Genomic DNA, 27,824 nt, shown 5'->3' with positions numbered 1-27,824 from the left:
ATTTGACAGGGTTGATCTACACATCTCATTGTATTTTAGGTGGATAAAAACAATCTCCTGCATTAGTCACCACTGATATTGCGACCCCAAATGTGCGCTATAAAAAAAAATCCCAAAAAAGTTTCTAGGTTGCTTATGACCTCGCTGCTCGACCCAACATCAGCAGAAAAGCAAATATGATGTCAAGTTAGTTCTAGCTGTGGAACAAACTTGCTACACCACACAGGGAGGTATTAAGTCAAATAACAGCTGGTACATAAAAACAAAGGGAAAACTTAAACTATGGCATCAGCTTGGCATCAACACCAGCCATTGTAAATACTTGCCCTAGCAACTGGACTTGTTCAACTTATTGAAGACATTTCAACTCTCATTCAAAAGCTTTCTTTTTTGTCTGCGCAAATGGATGGCCCAACACAGGAGAGCAACCTCCTTGGGTCAGGACTCTGAAGACTATTTACATTTCAAGGACAAGGGACGCTCCTTGAAAGATAGCAATATCTGCGTTATGGCCAAGGAGAACAGATGCTTTGAGAGGGGAGTAAAAAAAGCCATCTCTGCAAAACTGGACAGACCATCACGAAAATGAGGAGGTGGCTTTCGACTCAGCCACATAAAGTATGACTCGGTGCTTAGATAATTCCCATGGCGGGTCAACACCACCTAACTCAGACCCATCTATATTCACTGACTTTTCCGGAAGCGTGACAACTCAAATCGAACCACAACAAACAACATTTAAACCCCAATTCAGGAGACCCACTCGATTCTTTTGTTTCCCAATGACTCACACAAATTAGGCTTAGCTATTTCAACCCAGATCAGTGCCCATGCCTATCCTGAGGACTTGTATACTGAAAACAGACCCCACATTCTGTAAGATCTGAAGAAGCCTCTTGGGTGAGAGGTTAAACCCCTTCAAAGAAACCACACAAGTCCAGTTGCTGTTACAAAATTTTACAAGAAGCACCATGACGTGGATGACTGAGAACCTTTGGATACAAACATACTACTGCTATGTGTTTACATAATGAAGACAAGGCACAAATTGTTTGAAAGTGCAATGGTCAGTAATGGAAAATAAAATCTTAGGTTATACCTAAACTTGGGTGATGCATAACAAATTTTTCATCAGCTGTTTTTGTGGGGTTTCACCTCAAGCTAATAATACATTTTAAAAGCATGAATCAAAAGAAAAACCTTTTTGTATGGGTTTTCACATGACTTCATTTTAAGCAGTTGCAAAGCATGCAGAAAAATAAGAACGATAAAAGTGTTATAAGCAGGTAATCAAAGGCTTTTTCACATTTTGTTAATCTTCCCAAAGAAGCCACTTCCCTCTCATGCCCTGTTACTGATTTGTTTCACTTTGTTCTCTAACACAAAATATTGTGATATTGTGTATTGGGGCTCATTCTTCAGGTTTAGATAAACCTAAATAACCATGAGGCCAATCATTATTGATGATCTACAAAGTTGTTGTCTAAATCAGAGACCAGAAAAATCTCTTCACGCACCAGAATAGAAAAAAAGACTTCTCATATCTCATATCTTATTTAGGTAAGGTAGTATATTGGATCTGAAATGAAAACATCAAATTCCATCCAATAAATACAAATGTACACTGTTAGGGAAAAATTGGTCTCAGGTTTCATATCAGCAGGATGTGTGTGAAGACATAATGTTGACGACGTGAAAAATGCAACATTCAAACATCTTGTACTGTGAGCATGGCTTATCCGTTGGGGAAAATGTCCCATTAGCTGTTAGTTAAGCCATAATTATCATAGTAAGGTGGTAACAAAACAAAATGGTTCAGCCTTTTCGTGCATTTCTTCAAGTTGCTTACAAATGGACAACATGCTGATGTCAAATGAATGCCTGACATTGATTGCTGATAACAAGCAATGTCAAGTTTATGGAGTCACAGTCCACGTACGTGATGATGACGGTATGAAGTTATGATGTGAAAGGTCATAAAATAGTGCATTTGCAGAATTGTGATACAAAACCAAAACTAAGTGGATCAAACGTTCACAAGGTAATAAAATTTGTGAACACTGGATTTGGAACCTGGTTGGCCATTTAAAGAGTGAAAATCCCCTAAAATGCAACTTTTTAATGTATCAACATTAAATGCCACCACATTACTTATGTTGTTGTAGAATGGCAATAAAAAGCTGTGTCTATGTGAACTCTACATAAGACTCAGAGAACAGGAATGTTCAATTTGACTGCCACCCACATGAATTCATGCTCACTGACATGATGCCTTTGCCATGGAAACATTCTACTTTCTCTGCAATAGCAAAGTACAGACCATTTACATCATATTAGAGATTCAAAATGATAATTAATGTCATATTCTCGTAATGCGGATTTTGAACGTGAATTCACTGCCGCCTTCATATTCTGTGAGATGTATCTAACATCAGGTCGCCCCCAAAGACACAAGGAACTCTCAACAAATCCAACTCTGTGGTCTCATATTTGGGTTGTGACTCACACTCACACATACAAATGCACACACACGTACAAATGCACTCACGTTTGCCGGAAAAACAACAACAACAACAACAACAAAAAAACAAAAAACAACATGGGCTATAAAGGTCAAGAAAGAGAGCACTGGCACTGAAGAACAGAACTGACAGATCGAAAGAGAGCAATAGTCTGAGGTCAGAATGATGCAAATGCATTACTACTTTGACTGTTGCCAAACCACTGACAGCATTTCTTTTCCTGACCAACTCTATATCCCCCTGTCACCCTACCCTAGTATGCAACTGTCCTTAGGTCAGTCCCGCTGCTGAGGCCTGGCTGTTGCTGTCCAGGTCTCTCACCATGACGAGGTTTTGATTCAGGGTGGAAAGTCTGTGTAGAGATTTTGTGATCTGAGGGGGGAAAGAAAACGCTTAAGAGCTGGAGAGGAGGAGGGGAGCGTAGAGGAGAAGAGTTGGAGAGAGTAGATGGGATTCCAGTGTTTGTGTTCAAGGTTATTATGTGGTTGCAAAAATAAAGAAAAAAATAATCAAACTAAAAACTTAAATAGCTGTTTCACTGTCTAAAGAGGAAAAGTGTTATGTCACTATTTCAGGTGTAAAATTTGTAATCACCAGCAATTGTGTTTACTGTCTTTATAACAGACCGTAATGCCAAAAATGATGCTTTTATCTAGAGGAAATGCTGACTATGTCCCCTATTACGACCGCAGATTCAACGGGTGATGGAAGGGTGGATGAGGGGGTACGATTCCATGCTGCAAATGGAACGGTCCCATCATAAGGGCACAGAAAGTAATTCATATTTTTATTCATAACAGGATAGTGGAAAATTATTACTCTTTGATGTATTACCCAATGAAAAGCGGTTTTTCCAAAAGCAGCAGGAGGAAGATTCTAGATTGAACATAAAACTAAAAACGGGCACACATAATAAGTGAAAGCCAGGATTCTAATTGCAGTGTGGAATATTTATTACACAACTCTATCCTCTGCTGAGTTCAGGGCAACATGGAAAGAAAATGAAAAAACAAAAGTTAGAGTAAAATATGCCTTGAACAACAAAATATAACGTGCATGGTTTTGTCATATTTCAATGCTTGCGTATGACATGTTTACAGTGGTGCAACACACTGGGAAAGGATGTTTCTGTAAAGCTAGGATTATTCTAAACTTTTGAATCAAGGTTTGCTGATGACTAAAAGCTCCAGAAATGCAGGTGTTTTGTAAGGGCTTCAGATGTGAAAATAGGATTTAGACAACCATGTTTCTCGGTCCAATGACATTGCGTCCTGTCAGTGACACTGAACCATTTATATTTTGATTAATGAGGTTGACGCCTGACTACCTGATGCTATGCTTCAAATCTACGCCGTCTGAAGTGATTATTTCATTCTGTAATACAGAAAGCCAGTGAGACTGGCCGTCTCCCATTGTCAAATCTTATTGTGACAACCGGACTTAGCTTTCCTCCTCTCAGAAGCTTCACCTGTGTTTCAACTGTCATCCTAGAGGCTTCTTCTATTCAGCCACAATAATATCTGACAACAATTGACCATGACCCAGATGACTGAGAACCTTCACAGACACTGTGTGTCTTTGTATACTTGGAGGCAGGATATATCCCTCACGGCAGCACACTCTATTAATATACTTCAAAAACGAAATAAACTCTCTCAATTTTGACTAGGAAATCTAGATTGAAGACATTCATCTCGTTTTGAGACGTCACATGGTGGGCTTAAATTATAAAAACATGCTCAAATGACACTTACACAGGTACAAAAGCACAGGGTAAGCCTCCCTAATCATAGCCATTACTTGCCTTAAAATCTACGATAAACGTAAGATTTAATGATTTTAGTCATGGAGACTACCTTTTTGTCCCCAAAAATAGAGTCTTCAAAATGGGCCTGTAAAATGATTTAATTACCTAGCGCATGAGAAATATATGGTACATGAATGGAACCATAGGCTTATACGCTTATATTCGGCATTAGCAAATCTAAATATAAACAACAAAAAAGATTGTTTGTCCTTGCAAGTGCAGCCATTTAAGCAGCAAACGTATGTTATGCATGAAAAAATTAGCACTGAGGTTGGCAAAATGAAACGACACTCCCTTCATTTATTCCTTTAAACAAGCTTTGTTTTATAAAACTGAAGAGCACATAGAACAGCAATGCACCCAGCAGTGGTATGACTCTGGGGATACATATCATCACACGAATGATAAAATGCAATATATGCACACTACTCACAACTGACTTGGATTCTCACTTCCTACATAAAGAATGAGCCATTCAGCTGATTCGTTTATGGATAAGAGATATGTCAGTATATCGCTATCATAAACCAAGAGCTCTAATATATGCTATAACTGTTAAGGCTATTGCCGTGTGTGTTGAGGAATTAAAAAATAAGGAGTATCAAAGTGTTAAAGTAGAGCTTAAGTTAAAAACAAAAGGAGGAAGAAGAAGAAACAGTCACAAAGAGAGAGTACTCCAGGCTTTTGAGTGACAGCCTGGTTATTTAGGAGGTGACCATTGCTTATCCTGAGACTTAGAGTTTGATCCTATCATCTTAAGGCTCTAAATGACCCAGGATCTTCTTACGCTTTGATCTACAGTCACTTAGGCACTAATTCAATCTGGATTCTGGATCAGGAAGCCAGCATGTGCTGTCAGGAATAAAAAAAAAAAAATAATTAAAAAAAAAAAACTGCTGGAAAAAAGACAGACGAACAAAAAAAAAAAAATCTTGAAACGTATCCATTTGGAGGGTACTTTGATTAAATGGTAAGATGCCTAATTTTTTTTTTCTTTGTGCCTTTCTTCCTTCTCATCCATGTCTGGCGTCACATCACAGAGCTCTAAACATGGGCCTCGTCCATTTTTTGTGGCAAGTCCTGCTCAGTTTTATTCCTGATCACCTCCCTGCTCCATCAGATAGTGTTACGATCCCAGCCACATGTGTGGATCCTGTTTTGAATCTTTCAATTTTAATACCCCCCAAAGTGTCCCTCACATCCATCTCTTCTGACGAACAGTGGGTGTGTAAGGTCTGTCTTATGTAGCCTTTCCCCCTTGAGCCTTTGTGAAGATGGTTTATCTGCTTCCAGCGGAGAAGTTTCTAATAGAGAGGAAGCTGAAGGCCAAACACACTTGGGCTTTAAAGAGTTGGTTGGGGCCATGTGAAATTAACACTTGGAGGGTGTAAGTATCCACCATGCCTCAAAAGTAAACGACTGACCAGCAAGTTAAATGTTGCCCATCTGTTTTGAGGAACAGCTTCAAGTTTGACATTATAAGGAAATGGTCATTCTTAAAAGGGCAGTAATAGGTTACGGACTAGATGATTCATGGCAAAAAGTAATTACAAGCCTGCCAGAGTAATGATTACTACATACTATGATATGACAACTTAAAAAGTAAAAACATTCAAGTCCTTCATAGAAGTTTGTTCTGCAATGTTTTTCAAGAATTAGGTTTTCAATATTCACATGAAGAATAATTACTTCACTTTACTACACTTCTTGAAGACATACGGAGTGTTTGATCTGGCGGACAAATATTATGTATGCATTCATTTTTTTTAAGTGTGTATGTTGGAGGGCAGGCTTTTTCAGGAGCACAGCTGCTCTGCTACATAATTCTTCACTTAAGAGAATTTTGGTGAGTCATCTCACTTGGACTCTGAAGTGAAATACGTGTCTGACATTTAACCTGTGGTGCTGTGGTCAGATCCGCTGTTAGGTTTTCGTGTTTTCATATCACTGTTGGGAAGAGAAACTTGGAGGCCACAGGTCTGAGGAGACTTCAGGAAAACATAAACCCTGTAGGCCACAATCTCCTCTGTGTTGAATGACCCCACAGCATGAGAAGTGCACACACACACACAAGCAAACAAACTAGTAATGTCGAGCACATATGTACTGACACATTTTCATTTTAACACTCTTGTGTGCTCTCTTGTACACCGTGCGTGAGCACACGCACACACACACACACACACACACACACACACACACGCACACACACACACACACACACACACACACACACACACACACACACACACACACACACACACACACACACACACACACACACACACACACAATAAGCAAACCATGACACACAGGAAATCACCCAGAGATAGAGAAGAGGAAATTAGAAACACCCTCCCTGCATCCCTAGTGAAAACATTTGCAACTCTGGAGCAGAAAAATCAGTGGAGGGATCGGCAGCAAACGGAAAACACATCCCTTTGTTTTCAAAAACCTGATACCTCTCCAAATGTAATCTTCCTGTGCCTGCACCAGACAGGACGCTATGTTTCCTAAGTGGCTGGTTAGATGAACAGAAGGTCCACAGAGCAACCCCCCCCCCCCAACCCCTGGATACTCCACCCACTGTTCACCTTTTGCCCTCCACCCCCTCCGCCCCCTCCTCATTCTACATTACCAGCTCTGTCCAAAAATGCATTTGGAATCGTGGATGCAATAGTATAAATAGTGTTTCCCTGTAGATTTACATGATTAATATGTGTATCTGAAGATGACACTATACAGATGTTACATTGTGGTGAATGCATGTACACAGAAGGTTGCAACCTCAGAAAGCTGTTTTTCTTCTTGATGTCTATGAGGAAGGCATTTAAGCGTGATGCCTCCTGACAACAAATAGGCTAGGTCACGCCCACATGCCACCACAAGCAATAAGCTCGTGGCCTGGCACAGAGGCGAAGTCAGGCAGGCAGCCATCCCTGCGGCCCTGCATTCCTCTCTCCTTACACTGCTTACAGAAGCTGACAAGCGCTGGAGGTCTCCCTGGCCGAGGTGGAAATCTGCAAAAATAAACGCTTTAGGTGACATGAAGGCTTTGTTTGTTTCTGCTGGCCCAGCTGTTTGTGTTAGCGCAGTGGGTTAATTGCAACTTTGATCGCTGCGTTTATTGATCCAACAGTGGCCTAGAAGTGCGGCTGGCCCGGCCTGCCTTGACTGCTCGTACCCCCAAGCTCAAACAATATCCCTTTAGCCACCACAAAATACTGAGACACAACAGATGGAGTCTATGCACGGGCCCAGGCCAATCTAGAGCTGAGAATGCACTTGAACAGAGTGGATACTATTCTGTATTGAGGAAGTTGCACATTTTGGTGGTAGGTTGTAGGTGAGAGGAAAATGTACAAGGGATGGATTGAATTGGACTAAGGCAATTACTATAAGTGTAGAGTTGTGTGATGAGCAGCTTTTATATAAAAAAACAATATCAGTCAATTGGACGATATTGTGGCCAGGTTTCTAAAACAGGTTTAAACTTATAATGTTGGTCCGATACAGTTCTGCGCAGGTTGCAATTCGAGGCCCAAATGGATTAAGTGCTGGTGGACAAAACTGGGATGGTTTGATATGACCACTTTTTGTCAGTCTCCGTAGTCCACACGCAAAAAGATGAGAGACCATATTAAACCTACTTGCTTAACTCACACAATCCTAAAAGAAACCTTGCTACACGTGTTAACGAAAGTAAATAAGGCATTAGAGAAATGGAACCTCCCACATTGAAATTCTTGGTTACACGCAGGCACGCACGTGAGCGCACACACACATTCACTACACCGAGTGAGCAGCTGGGGTTGCATTTGTGTCTTGATTTAGTTTAGACAGTACCAACAAGGATAAGCTTGAAATAAAAAGAATGTACTTTCTTTTATCGTCTGTCTCATGCAAATACCTTGTTAACATTCTTCTTTCCTACTCCTTGCTAAATTGTTATTATATCCCCTCTGTGAAAACATGTGTGAATGATCAGGGGCCAATTTTGGCATACTTATGTCAGCTAAAACATGAGATGCTATGTAAAATCCAGAACCCACAATTCTAAGTTGCGATCTTCCCTGACATGTAGATGGATTCATTGGAAGGTTGAAGTTTATCTTTCGCAGAGGCGTTAGCTTTAGGGTGGGATATTGCACTTTTCCTTTTTCTTTCATTTTTCTTTTTGACACAGACAAGGCCCATCAAAAAAATCCTGATCTCTTTCTTAATTTTCTATCGTCCCAAGATCAGACAAACTGATTTCACTTTTGTAAAAGAGATACATTGACAACAGTGTGCAAAGAATAATCATATATATATTTTCTGCATTTTGTTCTTTCTGACTGGTTTGTTGTTGGAGAAGCAGTGGCAGTAGAGTAGCAGTGGGCAGAGAAATTGGCCTCTGACAATTTATGACATTATTGAGAAGAGGTTAATGGACATAAAGTCAATATATCCATTTATTTGTGCAAATTTATGATGAACATGAAAGAACCCTCATAGACATTTTCTTGTTTGTTTTTCAACTAATTTATTATTGTACATTCTGTACAATGTAGTGCAAAATTGGTTTTATTGAGTGACCGTTTCCATGCAAGCATTAATATCCCTGCAGATCATATTGTGGAACATGTAAGCAGAATAACTAAAGTAAAGTTAGAAACATGACGGGACAGCGGAAACTCTCCAGGGGATCTAGGATTAAGTGTTAGCTACAGATTTTTTTTTTGTGTGTTACAAGGAAGAAAGTATTTGTTTCCTCAACAGGAAATGGTTTGTTTCTCAAACCTGCAATCCATCACAGAAATAGCGAAGTGCAAAGGTGCTCGTGCACCTGGCTTTTAGAGGGAATATTAGATGACAAACATCCTGTTACATTCATTCATGGAAATATGAAGGTTAAATATAAAATGTAAGGTAAATATGCTCTCAGTATTGGCATTATGACATTGATTTGTTCACACTTTAAAATGTTGACAATTTATGACCAGAATCCTCAATGAAACTCTGCCTTATGGGGCAGAAATTTGAATTCAGAGTTGTGGGATCATTTTGAAATTGTTGGCTCTAATAGACATGGAGGATGAGGTGTTGAATGGAGAGATGATAGGATGAATGGAGGGAGGGGGCAGAAGATGAAGTAATGTGCCTGCAGAATATGCTTCAGCTGAGGTTCAGATCCTGTTCATGGAAACCATCTGGCCAACTCTAACTGCACCACACCAAACATAAAGTGCACATGATCATTCTCTCTTGCTCGTTCACTTTCCTTAAAAGTCACCCTCTGCATATTTTTCCTCCTCCTTCCTTGTCCTAACATCCATTTAACTTTCAAGAGTACCTTTTCTACCCCAGTGATATACTTATATATGTATGTATACATATATATATGTGTGTGTGTGTGTGTGTGTGTGTATATATATATGTATATACATATATACGTGCATACCTATATATATACACACACACACACACACACACGCACGCACGCACACGCGCGCACACACACACACACACACACACATATATATATATACTACTCATTAATGCATAGCAGCTGGAGGGAGCAGTGTGTTACTTCATTTTTCCATGGCAACAGTCTTTCTGTTTCAGCAGATCCCATTTCAGTTTTGGTAGCAACGTGCTCCTTTGCCAGCACTGAACACATTCATGTGTTAAATAGAAGGAATTATTGCAAAATTTCTGAAATAGAATCACCTATCCAATCACTTGCAATTATTATCAGGGCCCAGAGAGAACATGGGAGTCATCAGGGAAAACAGGGAAAGAAGACATGACAGGATGAAAAGCGGCAAGGATGAGAGCTGATGGAAAGAAGGAAATTATGAAATCATCGAGGCAAGAAGCACAGAGGATAAAGAAAGAGACTAGGTAAAAACAAAGACAGCAAAATGAGCAGCGATACCAAAGGGAGCATAATGACTTGTAACACCAAGGAAGGGGTGTAAAGTGACACATTAAAAGCGTTTTTCTACTTCTTCCAATGACGAGGACATGCCACAATTCAAATATTTGTGACTACGCCACCTTTTTTGAGTGGCCACTTTGTGGGCTCAAACTTGAACTGAAATTTTCAGGTAGACACTAGTGTTATCACATATGCTATTTTCAGACAGCCAATCAACACACCAGGATTAATAACTCCAGCCCCTAAGGAAATTAAGGAGTGGCCTATTTTTGAGGTATTAGGTTATCCTGAACAATAGGAAACAATAACAAAGGAATAACAGACATTGGTGTAAGCCAAGATGAATTCTGCTGAGGAGTTTTGTTCATTCATATGATGTATTGAGCTGTTGAACAGAAACAACAGTGCAACTTCGCCAACACTAAGTTCAACCAGCAGTTCAAATCACAGGTTGGTGCAGATAATGAAAAAAATACAAAACAATCAAGTTCTAACAAAGACATAATAAAGAACAGGGAACTATTCTGGTTACTAATATATCATGAGACACCAACCTAATTGTGTCCAGGACAAAGATGGTCTCTGTGTTGCACATCAGGTCAAGAGCACTCCAGTAACCTCTGACTGAAGAATCAAGTCTGGATTGTAAGAGTCTATTAGTTCTTTGTGCCTTTCACAAAGGTGTGCCAAAGGAGCTGGCTCTTTGTGACAGTTATTTTCTCTCTTTTTGTCTGAGTGCATCTTTCGTGTGGAACATCTAGAGCTATTCAGCAACTTCTTCTATTACTACTACTACTACTACTGGGGTATCCTATTGTCTGAAGACATGTCCAAAGACTAGCTATCATGACTAGCTATCAGGCATTCCATGGCCCACTGGGCCTGTCAAACAGAATATATGAAGGTATTCCATACACATTTATCTATGTAATCTGATTCTGGATGTGAAAGAAAATTATGGTTGTTTTTGTTTTGTTGGTTACTGTGCCGTGCAAAAAGGATTATAACCGTCTCCGTGCCATTGTATGGAACTATGCTATAAGCATAGTATGCTTTGCCAACCCCCCTTAAATGCAATATGTCGGGGCAGTGGTTAGCACTCACATCTCACAGCAAGAAGGTTTCTGGTTATATTCTGACAGGGCCTTTTCTCGGTAAAGTTTGCTTGCATGTTCTCCCCCTGTCTGCTTTGCTGGCGTTTCCTCTGGATGCTACAGAGTCCAGTCCAGTCCTGCTTCCAGATTTTCTATTTCATTTTGTCCTAATCTCACTTATTCTCATTTGAGCAGCACTTAGATGCAAAGCCCTTGATAAATATATTCATTGATTTTATCATTGGGAATGCAATGGGAATGCACACTTTCAAAAATCTTTTGAATATACCAATAAATGAATGTATTTCTCCTCTCTTTTATTGGCATGAAATATCTCTTTTTATGGATAATGTCTCAATACGATCAGAGAAAGCTTTGTGATGGATTTAGCAGAATTGTTAGACATGTTTTGTCAATTAGTCTATTGAGCTTTAGCATGCTACAATCAATGTTGCAGAAACGTGGTATTGAAGAACATTAGGCTTTGGTTGATGGATCAAACCAAAATTTGACTGACATTCATTGATCTCGACAATAATCTGCTACATCATTGCCAACAACATCTATTTTCAGAAAGACATAAAAGATGGATATCGCGTGTGGGCACACAAAACCAGTAAAGAACAATATTCTATAATTAAAAAAGTAAACTGCACTACAGCTTAATTTTTATGTGCTGTGTTTCAGCTTCTCTTTTTTAAAATTAGCCAGAAATTTAGTAAACAATTAGGAGGTCTTTCTACTTGCCAACTTTTGTGACTGCAGGATAGAGACACAAGGCCACACTGACAAATCAAGTGCAAGCTGAGCTCAAGAAGAACTGAATCCTCGAAACTGCAAACTATCATATGTCCCTATTCTGTGTAGAGAGCTCCAAATGGTCTAAGCATTTGTCACTTTTTCTGCACCAACTTCATCTCTATAACTTCACTCTTCATCTTTTATTCATCTCTTCCCTTTTTTGTTCAGTCACATCTTTTGCCAAAGCTTTGATGCATTACTTTTGTAAAGCCAAAGAATACTTCCACGCTACAGTGACATTTTGTATATTTATATACAGTAAACCCTCGTTTATTGCGGAGGTTACGTTCTAAAAATAACCCGCAATAGGCAAAATCCACAAAGTAGTCAGCTTTATTTTTTACAATTATTCTAGAATACACTACTGTACTATAGAATGAAACCAAAGATCAAAACCTGTTTTCAGGTCCAAGCATCAAAAAAAATAAATAAGAATATACACCTTTTCTTAAAAAATAACTTTGAAAGTGTTAGAAGTACTGTACAGTAAAATAATAATTTAATAATCAATACGTTATTTAATAGTCAATATGTTATTTTCCTCCTTTATGTAACGAACCGAAGATTCATTTATTGTGTAACGGCGCCCTACAGCCGAATAGCTTCAGAAGTTTAATTTTTTCTGTGATAGTTAACATCTTCTTCTTCCTTTTGGGCATGTCGTCAGGTGCCTTTGCCGGTGCAGAACATTTCATTGACATTGTGAGTTTTGTAATGGAGAAAATTTGTGAACGTAAATTTGGCAAGCTGTGCAGAGACAAGGCGCGGAGATTGTTGACACTGGTCTATCGTCCTTTAGTCAATTAGGATGTAGGACACAACATACTGTACCAAAAAAAAAAAAAAAACTGCCCTAAAAAAATCTGCGAAACAGTGAAGTCGCAAAAGGTGAATTGTGTTATAGCAAGATTTTACTGTAATTCAGACAGTAAGAGATCCATCTCTTTCATATAAACCGGATCTTACTTGACATCAACCCAAATTTAGGGTCCTTCAGCATCAATGCAATATGCCACAATATTCATTTACCAAAAAGAAAATAGGTTGGAATGAAAAAAGAGAATCAAGTAAACTTGGCACCCAAAAATCATGCCAAACAATGTGTAGATATACACTTCCATGAGGTCAAAGGGCAAACTATGAACCTGGTGTCTGTGATTTGGGACTAAAAAAAGAACCTCAAATACGTCAAGACAGATTTCAAGCACACAATCTGAAAATAGAAAAACACCTACTCCCATGCAAAATTATAATGGTGGGGAGTAAGATATAGTACCTGTAGAGTGAGACGTTTAACAGCATCCCAGGCGTGGGCAATGAGTTCCTTCATTCTCTCCTCTGAGGTTGTCTGTGACTCCACTGGTGTAGTGTCAGGCATTACTTTCATTGGGATGGAAAGGGGGCGAGATTCTGAGAAAGAGAAAAGATGAAAAGGAAAAAAAGATTAAATTAGATTTAAAGAACACACTTGCACTTTGGACAAAGAAAAAGGTTTCTCCTCGCACTTGTGGTATCCACCAGGCACAGTAATCACATTCAGTACTCCCATTTAACCTTTGTTCTCACTGAATGAACACACATTCACAACCAATCTTCAATGTCCAAAATACATTCAAGGTGCAAAGAAAGGACTGAGAAGACACCCAACCTTAAGAAGAAAAACAGTACAGTACAGAAGCAGAAAGGGAGCAAATGAGGCAGACAAATACAGATAGAACACACTTGGGTTAGCCTGAGGTCTGCGGATGTTAAAGCCATCAGGGCGTCACGGTTGAAGGGGGGGGGCTCTCTCTGAAGACACATTAAGGCATATTTCATGATTTAGGCCCCCCTTGTTCAGCAGCGCAATCCCACAGTTGTCATGAAAAGGCAGTGATGTCACAGCACCACCATTTCTCCTCAGATGCCACATTCCCAAATATCACTAAAACAGCCAAAAGGGTTGACATGGCAACAACAGTGAGTTGCTGTGGCAATAGACAAAGACCAGTAAGTTACCTTGGTTTTGTGGTAATGGTGGCAAACTGCCTAAAACTTGCGGGTGGGAGTGTGTGTGTTCATGTGTCTGTATAGGCTGAGTGACTCACAGCTCACAGGTGCATGGATCTGAAGTTTGTGCATTTGTGGAAGACTGCAGACTGAGGAGCAAAATCAGTGTGTCTGGATTCTGAGTATTTTCTCACACTCAGAATCCAGGTGCCTTGTGCACTTGGGGACTATGAAATGGATTGTATTTGTCATGATACCTACAATCAGGATTGCACCATTTTGTTTTATACAAAGCACTGACCATACTGTATCTTTTGTACATTCCAAAATTGATATTTCCAATTTACTCTAGCATCAATATTTCTTTCCTAGTTATATTGTTCCTGCTAATTCTTTTTTTTCTCAACGAAATCAAAGTATTCTGTAGGTAACTTAACACCCAAAGTGTCGCAGACATAAGCAGAGGTATCTCTGACTGTATTTCAAGGATCTGTCAATAATATATTCTTATTGAGGAGTCTGCATTAATGATGGTTTAATAATAATGTATCCTTTATTAATCCCTCACAGGGATCGACCAGGAATCTTGGGTTCTTGGGTTCCAAAGACGTTCCAAAGACGATTACTCTACCTGCTGCGTCTCCTGCCTTTTTCTGTGGGGCCACGGAGTTGTAATCTTATTGGCCAAATCCCAACATTGATCTTACACAAACACAGCCATATCATTCTGCTCTGTCTTCATCATTTGTTTAGCTCAGTTTGATCATTTCCTCTGTTTGTCTACTGTCTTACTGTTCAGTGGGTATTTGAGGCGGCCACTCAAGCCTCTTGTAAACATTCCAGTGACCTAAAGGTGATTTCTCAATGACAGTGAAATCATACCTGTTAGAAAGCCTCTTTTAAAGGTATACTGAAAAGGCTGTGGGATGGAATATTGTTCTGTAACGCGTCTGTGGAAGTTCATCCAGTCATCCAGGTCATGGAAAATTCTTGTCAAAACCTTCTTCTCATAGCAACTGGACTTGATTCCTCAGAAAATGTTTCACGTCATCTCACTTCATTCTCTTCGTTATCTGAAAGGCTTCTTCAGTTCGGAAGGAGGCAATTCGAAGAATTGTTCTGTAATATCACTTTGGTCCTCAGGGGGTGACAGTGAGTCACCGCAGGGCCTCTATTTATGATCTAAGAGATCGCCAACAAGCAACAATGAGTCACCATGGCACAGACAAACTGTTGCTCAAGAAGAAGGCTACGCCTATGTTAATGTAATTAACTATCTGTCTGGAACTTACATCCAAACAGTGGTGGAGGTTTGTAGGTAGGTGGTACTTTATTCATCCCCAAACTGAGTGAGGGAGTATCAGTCCAGGCTAGTTACCACTCAGAATAATAGCCTGCCTGCAGCATTAGACAGCTTACTTCTCATTTGCATGAGGGCCATATTTTGCAAATATCTGTAATTCTACTGAATTGTTTGTAGATTGTTTTGTATGAAGCTTTAATTTTTTCAAATCAGCAAGAATTATATAATTGTGCAATAAGGGAAAATGGAGGGAGACAGAGAGACCAGAGCCCCATTTCATTGCTGCCTGATATGAATGTATGATTCCATAACACAAAAATGCATGAGTACACAAAAACAATTTACAAAGAAAAAAAATCATAGATTCACTGTAATTTCACAAATATGAAGCTGTTACCAGTAAACTCTTGAATACAGATATAGTCATCTATTTGATCATGTGTCCTTGACGAGTGGTTGTGCAACTAGTCATACAAACATCATTAAAAGACCTCAGCAATTTCCAGGACTGCTTCTATCTTTCTGGTATGTTCCCTATTACAAATGGTTTACAGTGAGTTGAAGTGTTGTATATTCTGTGACAGCTGTGTGCAGGCGGCAGCTTTGGGACTTTTTAATAAACCTGCCTGCCTAATTGTTTTGGATGCAATTTACTGTTTGTTTAAATATTTATATGACCATTTGTTACAGAGCTATTGAAAACCACCACATAAATGTGCTGGTGGTCAGGGTAAATGGAACAGATGAAGAATTTACGTCATCTTTCTTCCTGCCAGCTGTAGATTATGGATGTCATTTTAATCCGGGCATATGTAGACTCTTGCTACAAAGTGTGAAGCATGAGTGAATTAAAAACATTTCTATATCAACTTCAATTCAATTTTATCACGCCAAATTACAACAAATGACATCTTGAGGCACTTTTCATAGAGCACGCCATAGGCCATTCTCATTGAAATATCTATTGTGACCTAACAGTTCCCCTATGAGCAAGTAATTGGCGACAGAGGCGAGAAAAACACTTGCTTTTAACTGGTCGAAATTGTCAGAACTCAGACTGGCCACTCATAGCAACACTAATCAAGCTACACAACAGCTGGAAAAATCCCTTGAAAAAAAGAAGGGGACGACTTATGCTTGTCATAACAGACAACAGACAATACTTAGGAAACAAAATCGCTCTCTCCTTCTCTGTGACACCTTTTTAAACATTTTCTGCATAATTATCTGAACCCACTTTTTTAAACCCTTACCAAGTCATCTAAACCACTGGTCCCTAACCCCCAGTCTCCAGATTTAGTACTGGTCCGCAAAGAAAATTTTTTCCGGTACAAATTATAGTTTTCTCATTAGGTCTTCCGCATCTTATTTTGAAAAACGTCAGTTTCTGCCTTCGCCTTACTGCCACACTTTGTAATTGCCTTATATAAAGTATAATTGTTGAATTCAAATTAAATACAGTGAACTAACAAAAGTTTTCATTATTTGAACCCCTGCGCCTCTTGCCGGTTCACGGAAACATTTTCATGCATACCACTGGTCCCTGGTCCAAAAAGGTTGAGGACCACTGATCTAAGCCATCCACTAGCATTATAATCAATGAAACGTCTGGTGAACCACAACCCAACCGAAACTTCCCCTCTTAGCTCCTTTTGATTCAACCTCAAAACCCCCATCCAGCATCTACAAGACCTAACTCTCATCATTCATGAAAGCAGGAAAAGGGGATACATGAAGATGAATTTATTCCCCTCAGATTACACTGCCGGTCATGGAGTCTGTGAGAAGTCTGTTCGGGCTCCTTAGTGCGAAGAGGCCAAAAGACATTCAAAAGTAGAACGTATACGTCGTCTTTGGACTGCAACCATTCTTCTCAGGAGGGGGGCTCCTATCTCATTATTCCTCCATCATTTGTTTTTTTTTTTCCTCTCCAACCATCATTACCTTGATAAATTGTTGACTGTACAAGAAAAATTAAACTATATAAACTCCACAATGAAAATATTATCCCCTTCTGAAAAGCATACTGCGGCCAATAAAAACCTGTCTGACTTCCATCAGGCTACTAGGACTTGGATTGGAGTTGTGCATGACCGTGTTCTGCCTCAAGCCCTTCCCTTCAGATAGTACATGCATAGTATGTGTTTGTCCATGAATGCATGAGTTTCCTTCATGCTTTTCTATCTCTGAAACATGTTTATGAGCCAAATTCCACAATGTACGTCTCGAACCACAAAGCTATCTTTTACTTTCCCAACCTCCCATTTCCTTTTCTGACACACTACCTTTGAGATCACTACAATGCCACAACAGCAACAATTTTGAGAGCACCACATCGCTGATCACCAACACTGCTATCTTGCAGAATGACAAAATCATAATACACGTCTCCACTGTGACCTCCTGCTTCCCAAGTTAACAGAGAAGTTTCATTAAACCCCTTCAGCAAAGTCACAACAGACAGGAACAATGACAAAACTTTTGTTCCAACATTTAGGAAACAAAGCCAGGTCCAAGTGTAGGTTTCTCAGGAAAAGAATTATTCTCTCAAAGTGCCAAAGGCTAATTTTAGGATTGAAAAGCAAAACCAGTGAGATCATTATTCTGCTCGATGTTAGAGAACAATGAGAAGCTTGGGACTTGGGGGGGGGGTTCTCCATCTTGCTGCCAACAAGAACATTCATTAGGGACAAATAAAGAAAATATTTGGAGGTAAGTTTTATGTGAACCAATTTGTAGTGTAATTGTGCGGGAAGGGAGAAGTCAACCTCAACCTTGGGAGAAAAGACTTGTTATCAAAGTACTGCTTGTTTCTTGTAAAAGATAATCACACTAAACAGCTATTTCACTTCTGTGACTGTGTTGCAAAGTGACATGATCTGAGTGAAATAATGAGAGTTGTGCTTTTTCTACGAATCACACAATATACTTTTGATTTGCTACAAAAAGTCCGATAAATTGACCATGGCTAAAACAATCCTATGGCATTGCAACTACCTAAGTTTCATGATCACTGTACAAGTCTCCAGCCTCCTAATATACATAAAGGGAGAATTTATGCCTCAGTAAAAAAGTTCATGACGAGAGAGAACAATGAAGGCGATTTCTGATTGTTTGATTTCTGATATGTATGAGTCTGTTAAAAGTCTCTGTTGGCTGCCTTAGGTGATCATGATCCAATTTAGAAAAGACTATTTTTAAAAATTGGTGAGTCTTTTTGTGTATTTTACATATGCAGAGACCAAAACCGGGCATAAAAACATTGTCAAATATGTTGCAAAGCTGAGCTGAATGGATATGGGTTCTGAGATTTGAGCTGGGCAGCCCCACAACTATAGTATGATATCACCTTGCCCCCAGCGTTTTCTGGGGAAATAATCTACAGTGGACTGGTTCTGTGTGTCTCTGTACATTTGCCTACACATTAGCAGGCACCTTTCACAAGCCTGCAGGAAAGTCCCCCTTGATTACAATGAAACTGTAGCTAGGCTGAATATGGTAACAAAACAACATTACACTCTTTTTACATCATAAAATTGCCAGGCATGTGTTCAAATAGCCAATTGGAAGCAGGGACAACTAGCTAGAACAATTCTTCTGAGGAGGCTTTGAACTGTTAAAAAAGTATTTTTCTTCCAGAGGATTACACTTTATTCTGCAAATTCCCTGAAGTGATTTCTTTGGAGAAATCAGAAGCCCAAGCGGAAAACTGATAATCAATAGGCAAAGATGAAGACTGCTTTTGCCAAGTTATAGTACAGAGGAAAATCATTTCCTTTATTCTTTCTGAACAACCACTGCATCTGACCATTTTATTTTATAGTATTCCACAAAATTCCCTCTCTCTTCATCACTCTTCTGACTTTTTATCTTTTTCTCTTGTGTGTATGTAAGTATTTATGTTATCACTTGCATATTTTGACAAATCATTTTAATCTGCGGTGTACTAAGTATACATGTGTGAGCCAGATACCAATATTACTTACAATACTACTTATTAGCTTCTTAATATAGTGGAGCCAAAGAGGAATTACTAAAAATCAGTACAAAGGAACCTTTCAAATAATGGATGTTTGACGCTTTTCAATGTTCAGTAGTTTGGAATACTAATAAAATAATGACAATATTGAGGCAGTTGCTATTGGTAAAAGTATAATAAACACATAAACTTGAAAAAGCATGTGTGGTAAAAAAAATGCAATAAAAATCAAGGAATGAAGCATAAGTATGGACTATTCAGGAAAGTGAATATTTACAGTGCATGATGTTAATTAATTGACAAAAAATTTGAGTCTTATGTTTCTTATAAGAATGTAATGACATCATCCCTCTGAAGGTCAATTGAGTAGCAGCAGCAGCAGCAGTGTCAGTCCATTTGGCTTGCTGCCACTGTTGGATGGTGTTAGTCTTATGTGTTTATTCCATGTGTGTCCTTGTGAATGGCAGTTTGAACATGTGTTGACTCCAACTGGCAAACTCTCTGCATATCTCTACTATGTTTACCTACATAGATGACTGAAGACTGAAAAATAAAACGCCTGGTGTAGTGATTACAAACCCCCTTTGAGTCCCATGAGAAACTATATACCAGCAATAATCCCCAAACCAAAATGGACCTTGTCATATGCCTGCATGTTTATTGAGTCACGTTAATGCAATCTTATTTGAGCTATACTGGAAAATGCCAAATGATAATTCAACAAAATGAAGGAAAACATTAAAGGATATTGATTTCTCCTGTGAAACCTTTCCAGTATGAGAAAAATGAGCCGCGTGTTTTCAAATTATTTCTTAGAAAAACATGATTTATTTCACAGAGCAATTATTAATTAGACCTGTCACAGCTGATGAGATTTAAGCACATCATGACAGTGGTCATTTCTCAACTACATCCACATCAGTGTTACCCTTTGTAAATCCTTATGTCTTGTCGATTCCATGAAATTTGAATAGCTGGATTAGATTTTGAGGGGTAAACAGCGACTACGAAGAGATTTTGAGAAATCCATCAGATTACTCGCTGTAGGAAACTGCCTTGAGAAATAAAATGCATCCTGCTGACAAGAAAAAGCTCAAGACATTTTTATATCCAGCTCAGTCAATGATGTGAAACACCAAAGACTAAAATGATAAATTACTAAGAGAGTTGGATTTAAGGACTAACTCTGGACCATGTTTTTTCAAATAACAAAAGAGAGCGCACTCATCATCTCCCGTGTTTAAATATCTACCTCGTCATTCACCATGTGCTCCTCTCATGGTAAAACAATACATAAGGCATCTTTAGACAACTCAATGCCAAACATAACATGTTAGGATTCAGTGGCTCTTCTTACATGTCGATTGAGAAGCATGGACAAGCCTTTACAGCAGACAATCCACACCAATGTAATAATTCACATGTGTTGCGTCCGTGAATGTGACAACTAACAAATGTGTATTCTGTCAGTACTGGGTAAACATGAATCTTAACTTGTAGCTTTTCAAAAGACTTGAATTAAGATAATTCTGAGCAGAATACGGAGTTACATATGATTACATTGACTTATACATCACCATACTCAACAAAGGGTTGAACCGCCAAACACCAGGGAGAATTAATATTCAAATCATTGCGGCGAAACTGAATTCACAACATAAATTTGCAACCTTTGGACCAAGGATAAACCAAAGGAAGTTGGAGGAAATTCATCCCTGAATATGAACTCTGGGTATACAGAGAAACAGTCAATTTCAAGGAGGATATAATGATGTGCATTGGAATAACAGTGAATTAGAAACTAGATATAAGGACATGTCACTATCTGCGATGTCCTGTAGATGTAAAGTACGTATTAACAACAGTGAACCGCAGCAGTTAAATGGCATTGTAGTTAATTAGCAGCAGTGGATGACGTCTACAAGAGGAAAATATCACAGCAGTGAGATACGCATTTTCAGGATACTTTGGAGCCCTAGTCGAGATTATGTATCCACCACTTCAACAACTTCAAGGATGAATACCTCTGCCCTCTACTTGTTGAAACAATGGATACATATGATTTGCGTGACACTATGGCGGGACTGCAGTGAATATTTTCTATACAGCAAAATATTCAGTCAAGCATTGGACTGAACCAATGTTTCAGGAGAAGATAGACACTATGTGAATTTCGAGGTGACAATAGTAAATTTCATGGTAGTAACAATGTTCAAAAACATTTATCAACTATCACTTAACTGTATGTGATAATAAAAAGAACCATAATTATCTATTTGTTTTTATCAATCATCAGGACAGTTATAGATTGTTGTTTTTATTTTTTTGGTCCCATTCATATACTTCATGTGTTATACAATTTTAGACAACTAAATTAAATGTACTAGATTAAAATTCCTATGACAGGAAGGGTGGCAATAACAATAGTAGCACCTTATTTTTTGAGAAAGTATAAAAATAAATAAGAGTAAAAGACTTAATGCAACCATCAGAGATTGAAAAGCAAGATGACAGGCCATTCAGAGATAGACGAGCAAATAGAAGTTGGGCACCTAAATAGTCAGCACACTATACTTGAGTACTGCTGACAAGCTACAGTATTCAGCTGTAACTGGAATATGGGAGCCATGGGGACAGTTCACTGACGACTCCTCAAGACACAAAATAAAGTTGAAGTGTGAGTAAGCAAATATGCTGTGTTGAGGAAATGTCATTAGCACAGACTGGATGAAACAAAGAACAGATGGAAATCCAGGGGCATTAAGCAGTGTGACATTTCATGTTCAGGCTTTAAAAATGAACAAAGAAAGCAAATGGCCCTCTTTCGGACTTTGAAATGTCAAAGGGGAATTATGTATGTATAGCGCAGAGCGCTATACATATATAATGTTATTTACAGCTTCAGGATGAATTCATTCTGAACAGGGATTCATCACTGCTTATGGTGGCACTTTATCCCATATCAAAAAAAGGAAAACAAAGAACAATACACAAACCCTTGTTTATTTCCCCAAACTTGCCACAGAAATATGTTGGTGTTGAACATTTTGACTATTACCACTGAATTTTAAATAGTAGAAATTCGGGAAATTTAAAGTAATTACTTATATATTATATTTTATCTACTCTGTTGTCAGTTCAGTTAACATTTGGCAAGCCAAGGCATTCCACTGGAAAATATTAATTAAATATCTAGAGGGAAACCGGAGAGAGAAGCTGGCCCATTAGATTTATAAATACGCCATACAAGTATTAAATTAAAACCATTTCTACAGTCTGTGAGGTTCTGTGTTGTGTCATAGACAGCTCGTACACAGACCAACAGCTACAGCCATCCTCCCAGGTAAGAATGAATGAATAAGCATGTACTGTATATGACTGCACAGTGAATGTGTGGGTGTCTGAAATGTTTTGGACTCCCTTTTGTGATCAAAATGTAATATCCCTTGAGTCCATGAAAAAGATTTTCTCGATAATGTTTATACCACAAGTGAACTGCATTAATACACTGGGAAACCTGTGAGGAACTGTATTCCTATCCGGCCTCTCTTTACACCACCAGCAAAAATCTGGCCTACATTTACCACCAACTGAGTGCTGCTGTTAAGGAGAAAAAATAAGCTGGATAATGATTTTGAATCGATGGAATTTGATTCAAAAATGTTGTTGTTGTTGAAATGGGAATTATTAATTTTAGGAGATTTATGATCGTTGAATAATACCATCTTAGAAACACTTCCTGTCGTGCATGCTAGTATAATGGAGGTTAAAGAAAAAGAGAGAAGCAGAAATCCACCTGTCCCGCTTGTCACCCAAGTAAAAAGTGAGAAAAGTTACAATGGTTGTAAAATCAATTAACTAAAAGATGCAGTCTCTTTGGAAAGAAACTGCAGACAGTTCTACATTTGGGGACTCAGATCCTCCAAGGTGTCACCCATGCTCATGCACATGGCTTGTACCCATAAACTGAATCAAAGAAGATAAATATATACTGTTTTTTTTATTAAGACTTAAGGACACGAAACATTTATGGTGGGCCATTTTTATTCAAAACCAAATAGTGTCAGGAAATACACAACATTCCAGATCTTTTTCAACCAAGTTAATTTTTTTATTGCTATTCTTTTTTATGTGGCCCACAGCAAATCAGAGCGTTTTTCTATGGGACAATTATTTTAGAGACCAAAACCCTGCCTGCCAGGTAAAATTATGCCATCTATCATTCATTTCTTACAGTACAAGTTTTTTCATGAAAATTTACATTTTTGCAGACTATACCTGTTGAGGATTGGCCTGGGTAATCGTATTATCTTATAATGTAAAGTTGTGTGTACATCACAGTTACACCAGGATTAATCATTCATGACATCAGGTTGCCATCCAGCAACTCTGAAAGTCATGTGTGAAATCATATTGAAAGGCAGTCCCAGTTTTCACATGGTGAGTGTCCCTTATGTCTGTGACTTGTGGAAATGTGTATGTGTTTGCTTTCAACAAGCAGATGCATGTATGCATGTGCAGACATGCACCTTTAGCGTCTGTATTTGTAATCGAGTGTGCAGTCAACGGGTTTGTTCTATGTAAGAGAGCGCCCAGAAAGTGGAAAACTGGCATAGCAGAAGGTCTGATGGAGCCAAACCACTCATCTATTTTGGGTAGCCAGGAGCCACAGAGCTACCCTAATACTCCCTAGAGAAAAACAGAGGATGACATACCAAAATATATGGTGTCCTTTGAGAAGAAAAGTCACTCAGGTGTCAGCTCACATCAGTTTACAGCATTAAACAAGAGCAAGTACAGCAAAGTGCTGCCTTGCCCTAACTCTGTTGTGTATTTTATCCTTGTTGGTCTCGGCCCATTTGAATCCCTGCTTATTTTTGTTTATTTATTTTATTTTGGTCATTTCTATTATCACTCTGTTTATGTAGTTTTGGTTGTCTATTTTCAACCTATGCCTTGTTTTTTAATTCTATTGTCCATTCTTATCCTTGATGTTGTTCTCGCCACTGTCTGCTTATTTGTGGATGTCTTGCTATTTTCTAATTGTCTTCTAATTGTCTCTCTATTTCTATTTTTTGAAAATGTAACTGTTATGTTGCTGTGACAAAAGAATTTCCCCCATGAGGATCAATAAAGTTTATCTTATCTCATCTTTTCTCTGCTAAAACAATAAATACTCATATATATTGTAAATGCAGCAGTAGTCACCAATGGAAGAGCAAGCTGTATGTGAATTTTGAGCGAGCCATTAATAACAGTTTTACAAATCCTGTTCACTCACATATTGATGACCCTACTCCATAAATTTCATACTGAATTGTTGATACGATAAAGAGTGATCGAAACTTCAGACAGAGAGTGCAAGGTAAACCTACCTGTTACAGTTTTAGTTTTGACAGGGCTGCTGGCATAGTCGGACGCTTGATTGGAGGGCTGTTGGGCCAGTGGCGTGCTTCCTACAGAGACTTCATCCTCTCTCCTTCTTGCCAAAGGAACTGGACCTGGAGTCTGTAATAAAGCAGTACTTAAATGAGGTTGTTTTTTTGTTTGCAAGGTCATAACCTTAAGTAAAATATAAACATCAGGTTTAATCAAAAGACACAAAGCATACAAATTCAATGTGGGAATAAAGAAAAGTCAGAGACCAAGGGAGAAAAGAAAAAATGCAGTAGAACACGAAACAGCTTTCCAAAACCAATAAGAACCAGTGACAGCTCCCTGTTTTTTTGAGCACTCTCCCATGATGCTCGCAGGCCAAACACAAAAGTTCTCTCAACATGATGCATGCACAAAGCAGGGGTGGCAGAATGATGTCTGAGAGACAAAAGGCTGGGAAACTGATCGGAAATAGTTAAACTATAAGCATCAGCAAAAGTGGGCTGCAAAAAGATGAAAAGGATGAAGGCCAACTGTAGCGAAAACTAGGCATACACGTGGAAGTATGGAAGTGCATGTATCCCCCCCCCCCCCCCCCCCCCCCCACACACACACACACACACACACACACACACACACGCGCGCACACACGGAAAGAGAGCAAGAGAGAGTTGTTTTTCAATTGAAGGTACTGGGTAAGGAACAACTTAAAATCATTCAAATGTCACCCAAACATAAAATAAGGTAAATAAGATACTAGCCAAGAGGCCTATTTCTCAGACACTTATTTGAATCAACTGTATTCAGAACTTTTCCTGACCCACTTAGGGATTTAGTTTGAGCTTTTCCCATGTAAAAGCTGCCATTAAAACAACATCTTCATTTGACAAAAGACAAATTTTGTCGGATAAAAACCACACTTGCATTTGAAAACATTTGAAACAATACATTACACTGAAATCCTCTGTAGAAAAGACATTTTAGGCTCGGTCAATAGTGGAAAGCATTAAAAGAAATCTGATGTAAATTTAATGGAAAATATGTACTTTGGCTCATCTTAATACCCTGTGCTGAGAGCAGGTACATTAACCACTGACCGTTGCTCATTCCTGGTGGATGACATAGTATGAGCTAACTCCTCACATACAAATGCATATTAAGGGGGTTGGGGTGAAGCATGAGTGGTTCTTTTTCCTCCAATTTCTTGTCTCTATTACCTTCCTCACAAATATGTTCAGTTAATTTTCTGATTGATTTCTTTTTTCTCTTTTCCTCACATAAGACTTGTTTTTTTCCACTTTCCTACTCCTATTACCTTTTTCTTATGGTCCGTGCTCCCGCTTTACCTCACTCCCCCTTTCCCTTGTCCTTTTTCATACTTTTTGGAAACTTTTCATTTAATTTTTTCGTACTTTCACTTGTTTCTCATATCTCCTTTTAAACTGTTCTTGGGATTCCTCCTTTTTTATCTTTTCTTTTTTTTTCTGAAGTGTTCTTTTACATTGGCCCACTACAAACTTTTCTCTCTCCATTTCTCCAAATGTACCCTGCTACATCCTGTTTGCTGCTCTAATTATGTCTTTTCTCATCATTTCCTTCCACTCTCAACCTGCTGTACTATTCAGTGTCCTCTTCGCTGTCCTTCATAGAATGTTGTGTGGCCTTCAGCTCAAGGTCTTTTTTAAACCAGCCAGTCCTTGAGAGGAGGCCCTGACAGGTCGCTGATGTAAATGGCCTTACAAAAAAGGCAAAAACCACCAGTACAAACGCGGACACGTGTCTACTATAGCAAATCTGCACACAGAGCAACCCAGTGTTGTGTATCCTTCACACCGGCACTAGTTCAACTCATAACACGTGTTTACCCTTGTGTAGCAACAACCTCCAAAGTAAGGAGTGGTGCAATTAACTCCCTCTCTCTTAGTCTCTCTTGCACACATATTTCGACAGCCCTTTCAAACTGCAGGAGGCAAGAAGCAGACCAACGTAGAGAACTATTGAAAAGTCTAAAATACAGTACTTTCATGTAGTGCATTTATATTTATGTGCATTTCTGGTTGAACCTGTGGTATATCCCTAGCAATCAAGTCTGCATATTTGAGTATGTGTAGTATGGGCAAATGAGCATTCAATGTCCATCACCATGACCCCTGTCAAATAAATAGAGAGAGACTGGATGGAAAACAGGGAGCAGACCACATGGAAAAAGGTAGCTGGAAAAGAGAGAGCAATGAGAGAGGGAGGTATAAGGAACATTAGACATTTACAGTCACTTCAGGCACACATCCAGTGCCTCCTAGATTAAGTACAGCAGAAGAATATGCTTGACACAATTTATAAACAGAGATGATGATGTGAAAAAAATTCCTCTTGCTCTCAAACATGAAGAATTAATCAGCAGAACTGAAAATGTTAAAGGTGATCACATACTTGTTGTCTGCTGCTTCCTCTATGAGGCTGATACAGCAGCCAAGTGCAGAAGATCGGGTCTACGTTGACAGCAATGCCCTGGACACTGACCATCAGTATTGCACCTGTACCAAAACAAAAAGAAAACTCAAGTAAATGTAAAAATTCCGAATGCAGACTGACTGTGACATATCAGTTATAAGAGAAGTGCTTCAATAACAATACGAAGAACATTCCCTCTGTAATAAGTGCATGATAAATTTCAAAATCAAATTTAGTACTGGAAAATAGACCAATATTTTGAGGCACTAAGGTTTTTCTGACAATATCAAATTTACATGATCAACATAACTCGGACAAGATCAAATGATACAAAATATGATTGCCTGAACTGAAAAGAAATTTAAATCATATGGTGTCAGTTCTGTTGCAGATCATTTCTGAAAAATTAGAAAGTAAATCAATCTGAGTCTCAAAAATCAGCATCAAACGCAAACCAACACAAAAAGAAGATTTGGCCATATTTGCATGGGTTTAACACCAGGCCCGTTGTATCCAGCCAACCAACATGTAGGTCTGAAAAATGCTCGTTGGAGAGGAGAAAAGAGAACACTTTTTTTC

The 27,824-nt window shown here is 38.8% G+C and overlaps 1 protein-coding gene across 3 annotated transcripts in view; it reads right to left on the bottom strand.

The window, feature by feature from the left end:
- The window catches only part of vps13b (vacuolar protein sorting 13 homolog B), a 288,855-nt gene that overhangs the window by 147,352 nt on the left and 113,679 nt on the right, over positions 1–27,824 (bottom strand). For all 3 annotated transcript variants that reach the window (XM_086154801.1, XM_086154799.1, XM_086154800.1), the window contains exons 20-22: positions 27,225–27,328; positions 24,794–24,926; positions 13,424–13,557 (exon numbers count right to left, since the gene is read on the bottom strand). In XM_086154801.1, coding sequence (XP_086010927.1) covers positions 13,424–13,557; positions 24,794–24,926; positions 27,225–27,328 — 371 coding nt within the window. The remainder of the gene's footprint in view (positions 1–13,423; positions 13,558–24,793; positions 24,927–27,224; positions 27,329–27,824) is intronic.

This window comes from Fistularia commersonii, chromosome 11 (assembly GCF_037954325.1).
Source record: "Fistularia commersonii isolate RoL2024-O1a breed Wild chromosome 11, RoL_Fcom_v1.0, whole genome shotgun sequence".
NCBI classification, from domain to species: Eukaryota; Metazoa; Chordata; class Actinopteri; order Syngnathiformes; family Fistulariidae; genus Fistularia; species Fistularia commersonii.
This window is presented reverse-complemented; position numbering and strand designations above follow the sequence as displayed.